This window comes from Corticium candelabrum, chromosome 4 (assembly GCF_963422355.1).
Source record: "Corticium candelabrum chromosome 4, ooCorCand1.1, whole genome shotgun sequence".
NCBI lineage: Eukaryota > Metazoa > Porifera > Homoscleromorpha > Homosclerophorida > Plakinidae > Corticium > Corticium candelabrum.
In genome coordinates, this window is record NC_085088.1 from 8,177,985 (window position 1) to 8,190,466 (window position 12,482).

At 43.1% G+C, this 12,482-nt stretch overlaps 2 protein-coding genes across 2 annotated transcripts; both read left to right on the forward strand.

The window, feature by feature from the left end:
- Positions 1–753: 753 nt before the first annotated feature.
- LOC134178559 (uncharacterized protein K02A2.6-like) lies at positions 754–1,455 on the forward strand. The gene has a single exon (XM_062645432.1). It carries the CDS (start codon positions 754–756, stop codon positions 1,453–1,455), a length of 702 nt encoding a protein of 233 aa, XP_062501416.1.
- A 153-nt stretch (positions 1,456–1,608) lies between these two features.
- LOC134178560 (uncharacterized protein K02A2.6-like) lies at positions 1,609–2,760 on the forward strand. The gene has a single exon (XM_062645433.1). It carries the CDS (start codon positions 1,609–1,611, stop codon positions 2,758–2,760), a length of 1,152 nt encoding a protein of 383 aa, XP_062501417.1.
- The last annotated feature ends 9,722 nt before the right edge of the window (positions 2,761–12,482 follow it).

The following is a 12,482-nucleotide window of genomic DNA, read 5'->3' on the forward strand; positions in this document are numbered from 1 at the left end:
CGCGCTGATAAATATTTTCATAAGACTAAGGTATGCAATAAGACTTATAAGTGCAACCGCATTGGCCACATTGCGAAGGCATGTAGGTCGTCGATGGCTAAGAAACGTGAAGGACAGCGCAGGAAAAGAAGAGGGGAGCGCCGAAAGAGAAATCGACGCATTATGTTGACGATCACCTAGAGGAGGCCTCGGGTGATGGGGAGACAAGTGATGAGTCATGCATGATTTATGCCATTACCAAGAAAGGGGATGGTAGCTGGGTGACCTCTCTCACGGTCAACAGAACAGATGTTTCGTTTGAAATCGATACGGGCTTAGCAGTAACGATGGTTTCCTGTCTGGTATGGGCACGGGATCTGGGTAAATACCCTTGTCCAAAAGCAAGGTGCAACTGACAACCATAACGGGGGAATCAGTCAAAGTTATGGGAGAATGTGTGTTTCACGTTCAACATGACCACCAAGATCTCTCTCTACCTCTTTTGGTTATGGATAACAATGGCCCATCACTGCTAGGGCGGAATGGCTATATCGCTTGTCAAAATTGATTGGCCGCATGTGAATCGCGTGGCATCCGTAGATCAGTTGCAGCAGCTACTGACCAAATATAAAGACCTATTCGAACCAGGATAGGGTCGTTGAAGGGATATTCTGCGAGGTTAGCTGTGGATATCCAAAGGCCCCGCCTCGTTTTCATAAAGCTAGAGGTATACCCTATGCCTTAAAGGAATCCATAGAGGAAGCCTTGGAAAGGATGAAAAGGCTAGGAATTATTGAGCATGTAGGAACCAGTAAGTGGGCCTCGCCCATTGTTCCCGTGCCAAAGGCAGACGGAAGCGTTCGAATTTGTGAAAATTTTCGAGTTACAATCAACTTCGCTTTGGAAGTAGAGCAGGACCCTCTTCCTAGACCGGAGGACATATTTGCAACGTTTTCAGGAGGTCAGCAATTTTCAATATTGGATCTGGAATGCGCGTACCTGCTAGTGGAATTGGATGCGAAATCCAGGTCATACGTGACTATCAACACGCACAAGGGGCTATTTAGGTACACACGGTTACCGTTTGGGGTAGCCAGGGCGCCAGCAATATTCCAGCAAGTTATGGAACAAGTATTGCATGGGATACCAAATGTGGCTTGCTACCTTGATGACATTCTGATCAAAGGAAAAAATGAGGTTGAACATTTGCAAAATCTGACAGCAGTTTTCGAGAGGCTTCGTAACTGTGGGCTACGTTTGAAGAAGAACAAATGCCAATTCATGGAAAACAAAGTGGCTTATCTGGGATATCGAATATCAAGTGAAGGTCTGCGAACAGCTCAGTCCAAAGGTGAAGGCCGTAATAGATGCACCAACTCCAAGGAATCTCTCTCAACTGAAATCATTTTTGGGATTAGTGAATTACTATGCTCGATTTCTTCCAAGTTTGGCAGAAGTATGTCATCTACTGAATGACTTGATGAAGAAGGACGTGGCTTGGAAATGGTCTAAAGGAGCTATTGACGTCAGCCAAAGCGTTATGTCACTATGACGTGAAAATGCCTCTAACTTTGGCGTGTGACGCCTCATCTCACGGAATAGGAGCAGTAATTTCGCACGTACTGCGCAATGGAGAGGAACGTCCAATTAGCGTATGCTTCTAGAACATTGAACAAATCCGAGAAGAATTACGCTCAGATAGAAAAGGAGGTACTGGCAATAGTATTTGGTATAAAGAAATTCCACCAATTTCTATATGGAAGACAATTTTGCCTGATCACGGATCATAAGCCTCTAGTGACCATATTCGGACCGAAATCTGGTATACCACCAATCGCTGCCGCACGTCTGCAAAGGTGGGCCTTGATTCTGAGTAGTTATCGGTACACCATACAGTACAAGCGCACTCAGGAACATGGAAATGCTGATGGACTTTCGAAATTGCCAACAGCAGAAGAGGAGCACGAGGACTCTAGTCAGAGGGAAGCTGGTCTGTTTAACTTACGGCAGATCAATATGTCGCCAGGCACCGTCAAGGGTTTTGTGCGAGAGACAGATAAAGACAGCCTGTTGAGTCAAGTCAAGAAGCATGTTTTGTCCGGATGGCCTAGTGGAATGGACCAAACCAACCCATTATACCCCTATTTCAGTAAGCAGGCACAGTTTACCTGTTACGCCGGATGTTTGATGTGTGGACACCGAGTGGTAGTTCCAGAGTCTCTAAGGAAGCCTGGGGTTCATGAGCTTCATGAGGGGCACATGGGCGTGGTACGAATGAAAGCATTGTCAAGGATACATGTATGGTGGCCTCAAATCGACAAAAGTATCGAATCCCTTGCTAAGAGTTGTATGGTATGTCAGCAAGAAGGTAGAGCGCCGCCCTCTGCGCCACTACACCTCTGGAGCTGGCCATCAAAACCGATTTATCGCTGCCACGTAGATTTTGCGGAACCGCTCATGGGTAAAATGTCCTTGTTGCTCGTGGACGCATATTCAAAATGGTTAGAAGTGATCCCAATGACAACCACATCTGCAGCGAGCACGATTGATGCGTTGAGGAGTATTTTTGCACGTTTTGGCCTACCAAACCAATTGGTGTCGGACAATGGTCCGCAATTCGTTTCTGCGGAATTCAACCACTTTATGAAAATGAATGGAATAAAGCACATACGGAGCGCACCGTACCACCCCGCAAGTAACGGTCAAGTGGAAACAGCCGTACAAACGATGAAGAAAAAGCTCAAAGTGATGCTTTCTGTTGTACAGTATGAGCCGGATTGAAAGCCTCGCTACGTTCGGAAAGTATAGGTTAGAGGTTATAGACCGCTGGCGAGTGTATAAACGAAATACACCCCGCTCCGCCCATGAGTTGGCACGAGGGCGAAGCCCGAGTGCTAACGAGCTGGGCACAGCGGGGTGTATCTCGTTTATACATTTGCCAGAAGGTCTATAACCGGCTTGCACCCAGCTGAGGCGTTGATATATCCTTCAGGCGCGAAATTCAAATCAGTTGTATAGCAGAATGTTCAGTGATGAAGATGCTTGCCTCAGCCTTACCCAGGCTGAAATTGACTTGGGCATTGAAACAGCAGAATTGCCAGCTATTGATTTTTTGGAAGCTAGTAAACGTTCATTGTGTTTGTGATCAGCATTCTTCTGAATCTAGTTTCCAAGCTCCCATTTCATCCACTAGTTTTCAGAAGTTTATTGATTTACGTGTTCCCTCGAACACCACAAAAGCTACTGCATGAGCGGTTAGAGTGTTCAATGCATGGAAGAAATGGAGAAACAAGCAGCCAACTGAAGAGGGAGCGCCCGGACGGTATGTGCATGATCTGCATGCTAAAAACAATCGAGAAATAAACTACTGGCTTGCACGGTTTGTGCATAAAGTTCGGAGGCAACGCACTGCACCTTCCCTTGAAAAGCACGTGTCGAGTATTCTAAATCCTCCAACAAAGAGAAAGACGTTGGACGCAGAGGCGGATCCAGACGGGGGCGCTGGGGGCACGTGCCCCCTTCAGAAATACTTCTCATTATTTTCCTTACCAGAAAGGCTTTGCTGCAGTTTTACTTGTCTTCTGTAGTTCTAAACGAAGTCAAGATATCTATACATGTTTCTCGGAACAGAATTTAACACATCTGTCATCTTAATTTAATGGACGACTAAAGCAATTTCACATCACTTTTATTAAATGTGACGTCATACTATTCCTGATTGGTTTTTGTGCTCCCTTCGATCGGGTTCTGGATCCGCCTCTGGGACGGTAAAGAAAACCATGTACTTACAGGGCCGGATCCGGGAATTTTGAAAGAGGGGTTCACCTAGTAGCAGTTACTTATAGCATTACTCATTTTCTCTTTTCTAGTAAAATTGTATAAAATTATTAAACCACGCCTATTGGAAAAGAGGGGGTTTAACCCCCTTAACCCCCTCTGAATCCGGCCCTGACCTACTACTACTACCGCCACTCACTCGTGTGCAAGCTTCTGAGCCTTCACCTCCAGAAGAGAACAAGCCAGCCAAAGCTGTGAAGCGGCTGCTCAGCGGTAGCTCCACTTTTACTAATTGCATGTTTAACTTTTCTTAATTGCATGTTTAAGATTTTCGTAAGGATCCCTAGACCTCTAGACGTATTGTTTGTTCTGGCTGAGATATGTTTCAGGAATCATCTAGTAGCCTATAATTGTTATGTTCACAAACAATTTTAATGTTCATACTCTGGTTCACATCTTGATAAACTAGTAGCCCCAGGCAGTTATACGGCCCGATTTATTGACCAATCAATATGTAGCGAAAGTGGAATAAGCCACTTATCCTAAGTGAACACTGGACACTGATTGGCGCAGACGAAGCTAGGGTGCTACAACTAGAGTAGTCTCTCAGAGCCAAACTATCTCCGCCTACATCCTTTCGCGCGCCGGAAGAATGTAGGCGGGAAGGGTCTGGCTACGCGAGACACAACAGTAACTGTACAGCGATGATTTCGTATGTTTCTACCATTCGTGCGTCGATAAGGCGGAGCTGGTCTTGCTACCGGTTTTTCGCTAATAGAAATATTTGCCAAATCAACGCTAACAGCAGTCGTCCTAGATCTAGTCGGAGGTACTTGCAGTCGTGTGGAATCAATCCTTTCATCAGACAAATGGAGTATGCCGTTCGCGGTCCTATTCTAGATGCTGTTGACCGTGTGGAGAAGAAGTTGAGAGAGGTTACTAGACTACTAGCTAACGTAATCTTTGTAGCCACGACTGTACATACATGCATGTTCTTTGCTTGCTCAACGGTCGCTCGCTCTAGACTTACACCTGTGTATTGAATTGACAGCCGGCTGGTTATGAATACCCGTTTGAAAGCGTGATGAAACTGAATATTGGTAATCCACAAGCTCTAGGACAAAGACCAATTACTTTTACCAGACAGGTGAGAATTTCTTTTGTTTGCCCAAACTACTAACCCATGTACGCAACACAGCCATCATCCGCCTAGTTGGGCGGTGGTAATAAACTAGATAAGGATGGCAAGGATCGTATGTGTAAATGCCATCAGACTATCCCAATGTCAATATGTTGTTTGCTTGTCACCGCGTGCCATATACGGGCCAAGCGGCACATACGGGCCAGGCGCCACTTTACAACCCGGATGTATATGGAACGTTGCAACCTAAAACGGGTATTACTGGGTTGCTGTTTCCATGGTAATGTGGCAAATTGTGATCTTGGGCTAAAATTTTTTGGTCACAGTCAAAAGAGAATGGTAATTAATTATTAATTAAGCTACAGTACAAGCTTACAAAGACACTACAGTGAGTGGTGGCCTGCTTTACACTTACTCTAAGGGGTTTAAATTGACTTTCTGTCTGCCTGTCGGTATTTCGCTATGTGTGTTTGTGTGTTTGTATGTTGTAAGCAGTGCGTCACACTCGTTCAGGTTTTTTAGCCGATCAGGAGTCCATTTGGGATGCAAGCAATGAATGACAACAATCCTGCTTATACACAATGGGTGACATAACGATCTCACACATAATCACCAGTGACCAATCATTTTGCAAGCTTGTGAACTGACGAGAAGCACGCTGTCAGGCTTCTAGGGATGGCTTACATAATTTCTCTGGTAAGCGAGCTTTTGAAACTGGGGAGGAGTGTACAGCTAACTTTCAAGCACTTGCTGAACAAGTCTCTACTAGACAAGCTCATGAGGCAATAACAGCAAAGAATTGCGCTTGTGAATCATGCGAGCAAACGGAAGTGCGTAGAAGTCGTGACGTTGCACGTCATTGCATATACAGACGTATTTCGCATAGCCATTAACATTGTAACGAGCTACCAGCATGCTTAGTCTGTTGTATGTTCTGCCTCTTGTTACCCGAGGCCCAGATATCCGGGCTAAGGGTATAGTAGTTATCTGGCCAACGACCATACATACGACTGTATGACTGTATTCGTACTAGACTAGTAAATGCTCGGTTAGCATTGTGTTTGGCGAGCGATGGTGTTCTGTCTTTACCTATTCGTGTAACAATGGTTGCGTTACGTAGCAATAGTTTCTGTCAAACAAACGTGTTGACTCAGGAGACAGACTTTCAGTTGCTCTTCTCTAGTATTTTGCGTTCAATTATCCGAATCCGGTGTTCAGTTATCCGATTCATGCGTTCAATTATCCGTTGCTTACCGCTGTTGCGCAATATCATGGGAAACTGAATAACTTACATAGTCTGCGGTTGGGCAGCTGCTCAAATATCATCATTCATCAGCTGTATAGACGCAATAATTTGTAGACTTTTAGTTGCTCTTTTATAGTATTTTGCGTTCAGTTATACGAATGAGTTGGTCAGTTATCCGAATTGGGCGTTCATTTACCCGTTGCCAGGGGCTGTTGTGCAATATCATGGAAAACTGAATAACTTACCTAGTCTGCGGTTGGGCAGCTGCTTAGACATCATCATTCATCAGCTGTCTAGACGCAATAATTTTGTAATTAATCTTGACTTTAGTGTAAATATTTAGTAACTGTTGTACGATAATTTCTTTTGCACTAATCTTGGTGTCCCACGTTCCCGCGGATGTCTAACTAAGCTGTTGTGAGTGAACTAAATCTACATATCTAGGAAGCCTACAACAACGCCTTGCTCCGTCAATTGTGGTGTAATCTGCATACTTTGTAAACCGCGCGTCTTGCGTGATACCATGCATGCAACAGTCCCCATCATGCGTCGCAGCGGGTATTTAGCTGCTCAAGAGCTCGAATTTCACTACTTCACCTTCCCACCTTTCTTGAATCAATCATTTATTGCTCAGCTGAAACGTGTGTGAGCATCCTAGAAAGACGTCATGAAAGAAATGTGCGACTAAAATAATTATTTCTATATTTGTTACTTCTAATTAGGACAGAACAGCGGATAATTGCTTGCCTGAGTCGGACAATTGAATGCCCGAATCGGATAACTGAACGCCCAATTCGGATAACTGATTGCCTGAATCGGATAATTGAACGCCGAGTTCGGATAATTGAACGCAAAATACTATAGTTGTCTTCAATTCTTCGTTCACGCTTCAATCGTCTCACTCGTTTACTGAGATAGTCGCGTAACAATGGTCGCGTAGTCACGTGATAATGGTTGCGTAGCAATAATTTCTGTGAAAGTAACGCGCGGAAACTCAAAAAACAGACTTTTCCCTTCTTTTAGCTTTTTTCTTTCCATTCTGTGTGTTACGCATCAGTCTCCTTTGCTCTTTAGTCGCGTAAGGGAGCAAAATCGAGAGTCGTTTCACTCTTATCGTCACGAAATTACAGTTGAGTCGACCCCTCGAAAGGGGACACGTTATTCAATTTTTAGCGCATATGTTACGGAGTCAAAATTGCATTCATCTGGCATCGTCGTTTTGTCGATCCGTCTTTACGTTTTGCCGTAAATCCATATGACAAGTGCTGACGTACGCATATAAATATATAAATATATAAATATATAAACATATAAATATATAAATATATAAATAAAATATATCTCGAGCTCAATTGACATGACAAGAGAAAGGCTCGCTTCGCTCGCCAATTAGCGCAGATGCAAATGAAGCTATTCTGATCAATAAACGAGAAGTGGTGTTCTTACCGACCATAAATGAACATGATGTCATCATAAGGCCCCACTTCTCTTTGTTTGGTAGCTGCTAAATATAGGTTATTGCTCTGGAACAAGGGTGATAACTGAATTAATTACTGGCACGTGCCCCATACCCAGTGAGCGAGTGTTTGAGTACACTAACTATCAAGTGATGATTGACAACCCCAAAGTTACTTGACAGTACAACACGTACCTAATTACAGTTCTGTTGACCTTTACTACACTGTGTAAAGCTATGTGTGTTCTGTTTATGGTGTGGGAGGCCTTTATAATTGAATTAAAAGACTGTAAAGATGTCATGTCATAAATGTCATGTTTGTGACACTAAACTAAAGACATCCGTACATAAAAACTCAGTGCTGTAGTTAGTTCAGTCATGTCTAGAAACTTTTCCTTAATGCATGCATCTGTTCACAGGCTGTACAAAGGCCACGCTCATGTTTAGAAATGATCAGCAAAAGGAGGCATGGCTAACAAATAGATGGCTGTGGTTGGGCAGCCACATTTTTACTAATTCCTGCATAGAAGCCTGCAGGTAGTTCTTTAATTAGTGCTAATTAGCAGCTTTTGACAGTGACTGTTTTAACTTGCATGCAGGGGTGTCCCCAAGGTTTTTGTAAGTCATGGCAGAAATTGTTATAACCCACGGCCACCCTAAATTTTTGGCCCTGTCCATTCCAATTTTTATGGTGACGCCGCCACAAAAGCTTTGATGCAGGTTTGCTTACTCAGAGATGCCACAAACTGTTGTTATGAAATGATCAGGCACAAAAGGAACAGAGTGGTTTGTTTGTAAAGAAAGTTTCTCTATGGCCAGATATCTTAGCCTCGGTCTCCCAGACCCATGTAGCGCCGATTCAGGATGGTACCTCCTCTTCTCAATATATTGCGGTTGGTCCTAGGACCAGCATTAGTGTTCAGTTTCATAAATGCATACCTTTCCAATTACAGATGTAATCAACGAAGACATCTCATGCATGGCGTGGTAGTGATCTGCTGTCTAACAAAGAGTACTGTACACAAACGACAACTTGTAGTGCGCTCTTCACGTAACATCACGTCCCTACATGTTGTGGTTTGTATTCTGTGCCTGTTAATGGCATTAACGGCACCTTCTAGTAGCAGAGCCGTTGCTCTACTTTATGAATCAATGCTTCGACGTCTACACTGGCCAGCTGCATGCTCAATGACTTCATGATCACGTCTACTAGACAATGTCAAGACGAGTCACAGCGGATGCATGCATCGCGAATTTTTATCGCAAATTTGCGGCTATGCGCGGTGACTATTAGCGACTCGCAGCGGATTTGTGGTGATCAGACATATTCTGATCACGTCTGTGGCTTCATTAGTAAAAGAAAGTGTTTTATAGCGTCTCGTACACACTATCTACTAACACACAAAGAACAAAACAGTAGCTACAGTAAACACAAAGGTACTCGTGCATCGGGATGCAACACGATGTTTAGTTTGTTGGCATCAACGCACTGAACATCGCCTGGGAACTCAAGAAAGGATTGGTCTCCTGAAGGTCAGAGCACTTCGCATTTGGCTGTACTTAGCTGCAATCCAAAAGAAGTGCCAGCTGATTGCAACTTCCTCAGAAGAGATGCAACTTCAGGACGGGTTTCAATGAAAATTCCATCAGACAAGTACCACAATTGTAATGCAATCCCTGGGGTTGGACCCAACTCGTCCATTAGCTCCATTACAACAAGCGAGAACAACAGTGAACCCAAAGGGTCTCCCTGTTGAATACCGGTTGAGGATGTAGGCGGCAGTTTCCAAATCGAAGCTCACCAATTGTGTGATAGCACCAGAGAACCCAAGAATAGATAGAGTTTAGGAAGTTCTTTTTGTAATCGATTTAGAAATGAGTGTCGGTCGCAATTGTTGAAGGCATTAGCCATGTCTATTTTAAGGCAGCATAAATTGGAATTGTTATCATTAGTATTAATGAAGTAGTTGAGGGTATGAGAAGAGGCAGTACCATCCCAGACCTGTGGAGGACGATTTTGAATCGGCGCTACACGGGTCTGGGATGCCGAGGCTACAGATATGTACAGAACTCGTTTGTTACCATCAGATACTGACCTAAATAGTGGGCAGTGCTGACAACCACTGTTGATCTTTGAGTACTAGTTAAGTTCATACCATATGGCAGTCTTTGTCCTAATTGGTCTTATCTTCAAACCATACATCCCAGGAACTACTTGTTAGCCTCAAACAACTTCCCAATTGTCAAAATACGAATACAAGTCTATTGTCTTCATAGCTAATCACTGCCTACTTATGCAGCAAAGCATGGCGGGTCTGTACCAAGTGCAAAACAAGACATGGCGGAGTGCCGTGCCTTTTGTATGCTGGGGACACCCCTGGCATGCCTGTCGACCACATGTTTGATGACTCACCTAGGGTCTCGGACCACTTATCAAATGCCTACAATTACTGAGCGGCTGTTCTCGCTGATGTGAACGTAGTTTTCAATGTACTATATATTAGATAGGCAACTCTTTACCGAACACAACGCACTGAAAATGGCCATTTTTAGTCTATTTTTGTGATGCTACAACTATTTGTCTTGATGAGACGTCAGGCGTCAATAATGGGAAAAAGGACACCGTTATCAAACATCCATGCCTGTTTGACGGCCGAAAAGATTTCTCCAACATGTGGCATACGAATCGAAAGCTTAAAGCTTCAGCTTTCAAATCTGTCGGTCCTCATCTTGAACAAACGCTGTTTACTGACACTAGCGAGCGACAATGAGGGTGTGTCATGCCGTCAATACTAACGCATTATCTCTGCTATTCTTGCTTCTGAGTAGTTCTGTTGAGCTGAGGAGAATGACTACATCTGATATACTTTTGTATGATGCTGTACTGAATCTCTGGCCATGTCTCATGTCGATTTGGTCACGAAAACTAGCAGTCTAGATTTTCAACGACTGTTTTTGACTTGATATGTTTACATGAACGTCTAAAAGTACTGGTGAAGGTAAGCAAGAGCGTTGGCGAGTCAGACTGGCGACCTTTCTACAAATATAGAAACATACGGGAAGACCCATCTAGTGTGATCCGTCTAGTCTAAATTGACTTTCACACCTTACAACCAACTTGTTTTATATGGAGCATAACTTGCATTATACTAGCCATGTGACAGTAGATGTTTACGTGCTAATCTAGCATTAGGTACACGTGGATGGTAGGAAAATAAGAAGTCCCATTCTATAGGACTTAGCACTACAGCAAAAAAATCAAGTTTCCTTGTGGCTTTCATTTACAACATGGTCATGCTGTCTAAAAATAAAAATATTTGCCAAAATACTAAAGGAGCGTAACTTGCATTACACTAAAATTGACACAGATGGATTGACTTACGTAGTGCACATGTACTTAAGTAAAAACAAGTTGGTTTGTAAGGTGTGAAAGTCAATTTAGACTAGACGGGTCACTGGGTACACTTCAGTTTCCGTATTTTCTATATTTGTAGAAGGGTTACCAGTCCGACTCGCCAATGCTCTTGCTTACCTTCACTGGTACATTTAGACGTTTATGCAAACATATCAAGTCAATAGTAGTCGTTGAATGATCTAGACTGCTAGTTTTCGCGACCTACTCGACATGAGAACACGGCCAGAGATTCCGTACAGTACCTTACAAAAGCATATTGGATGTAGTCATTCTCCTCAGCTCGATAGAATCTTCAAGTCAGAAGGCAAGGATAGCAGAGGTAATGGGTTCGATTATTGACGTCATGACACACCACTTATTATCATTCGCTAGTGTCAGTAAACAGCGTTTGTTCAAGATGAAGACTGACGATTTGAAAGCCCAAACTCTAAGCTTTTGATTCGTATGCCACATGTTGGAGAAGTCTTTTCGGTTGTCGAATAGGTGTGGACGTTCGATAAGGTGTCCTTTTCCCATCATTGACGCCTACAGTGGCTGCAGACAAATTTCTGTAGCATCACGGAAGATAGACTGTAAATGGCCATTTTTGGTGCGTTGTGTTTGGTAAGATTTGCCTATCTAATCATGTATAGTATATTGGAAGGTACGCTCACGTTAGTGTGACAGTCGTTTGATAATTGTAGGCGTTCAATAATTGGTCCGGGACCCTACCAGTAGTTTCTAATTTTAGGTAATGGCAATGGTTTGAAGTTCTACTAGTGTAGCAATGTGCTGTTTAAGTTAATTAATCCATTTCTTTTATCCATTACCAACTTTAGATGTCAATTTTTTAACAAAGGTCTTATCACATACTTGACCCTTGATTCTTGCCAACCATGAGGTGGGGTAAGAATCAAGTGAGTACCGTAGTGTGTATTTGTGTGGTTGTGTAAAACATTGTAGCTAAACAGTTTGTTGGGACATTCATCATATATTTACTTTGAAATATCACTTATCACTTCCTGTATTAATATTCACACTGGTAATAGTTTGAATTAAATATTTTACATAGCAGGGCCTAGGCCCTGGACTCTAATAAGATAGCATGTTGGAAGATCCCAGAGATCACTGTCTAACTGAACATAGCTACTGCGTATAAGTCTAGTGTTACATTTCCATAATGTTACTGGTAATTGTTTCATTAACTATTTTACTACCAAACAAACGGAGTGTTGTTGGCTGTGGTTGTTTTTGAAGCGATGGACTTGAGAACTTGAGGGAGTCCAAAACCCAAAAGTCTCCACAACAAGAGGATAAACAAAGACCTCCAGATGCAATGACAGCATCCTCATGGTGTTCATCCTTTCTGACTTACCAGCATATGCAGTAGCGCTGGCCGAAACAGTTGAACTATGGATGAATGTGTCCTGAAATGAGTTGCAAACAGTCATGTCAACGTAACTTGGGCAGTGACATCAAATCATTATGA

Excerpts from the sequence above, each read along its gene's own strand:
- LOC134178559 (XM_062645432.1), top strand. The coding sequence starts at position 754 with ATGAAAAGGCTAGGAATTATTGAGCATGTAGGAACCAGTAAGTGGGCC.
- LOC134178560 (XM_062645433.1), top strand. The coding sequence starts at position 1,609 with ATGGAGAGGAACGTCCAATTAGCGTATGCTTCTAGAACATTGAACAAA.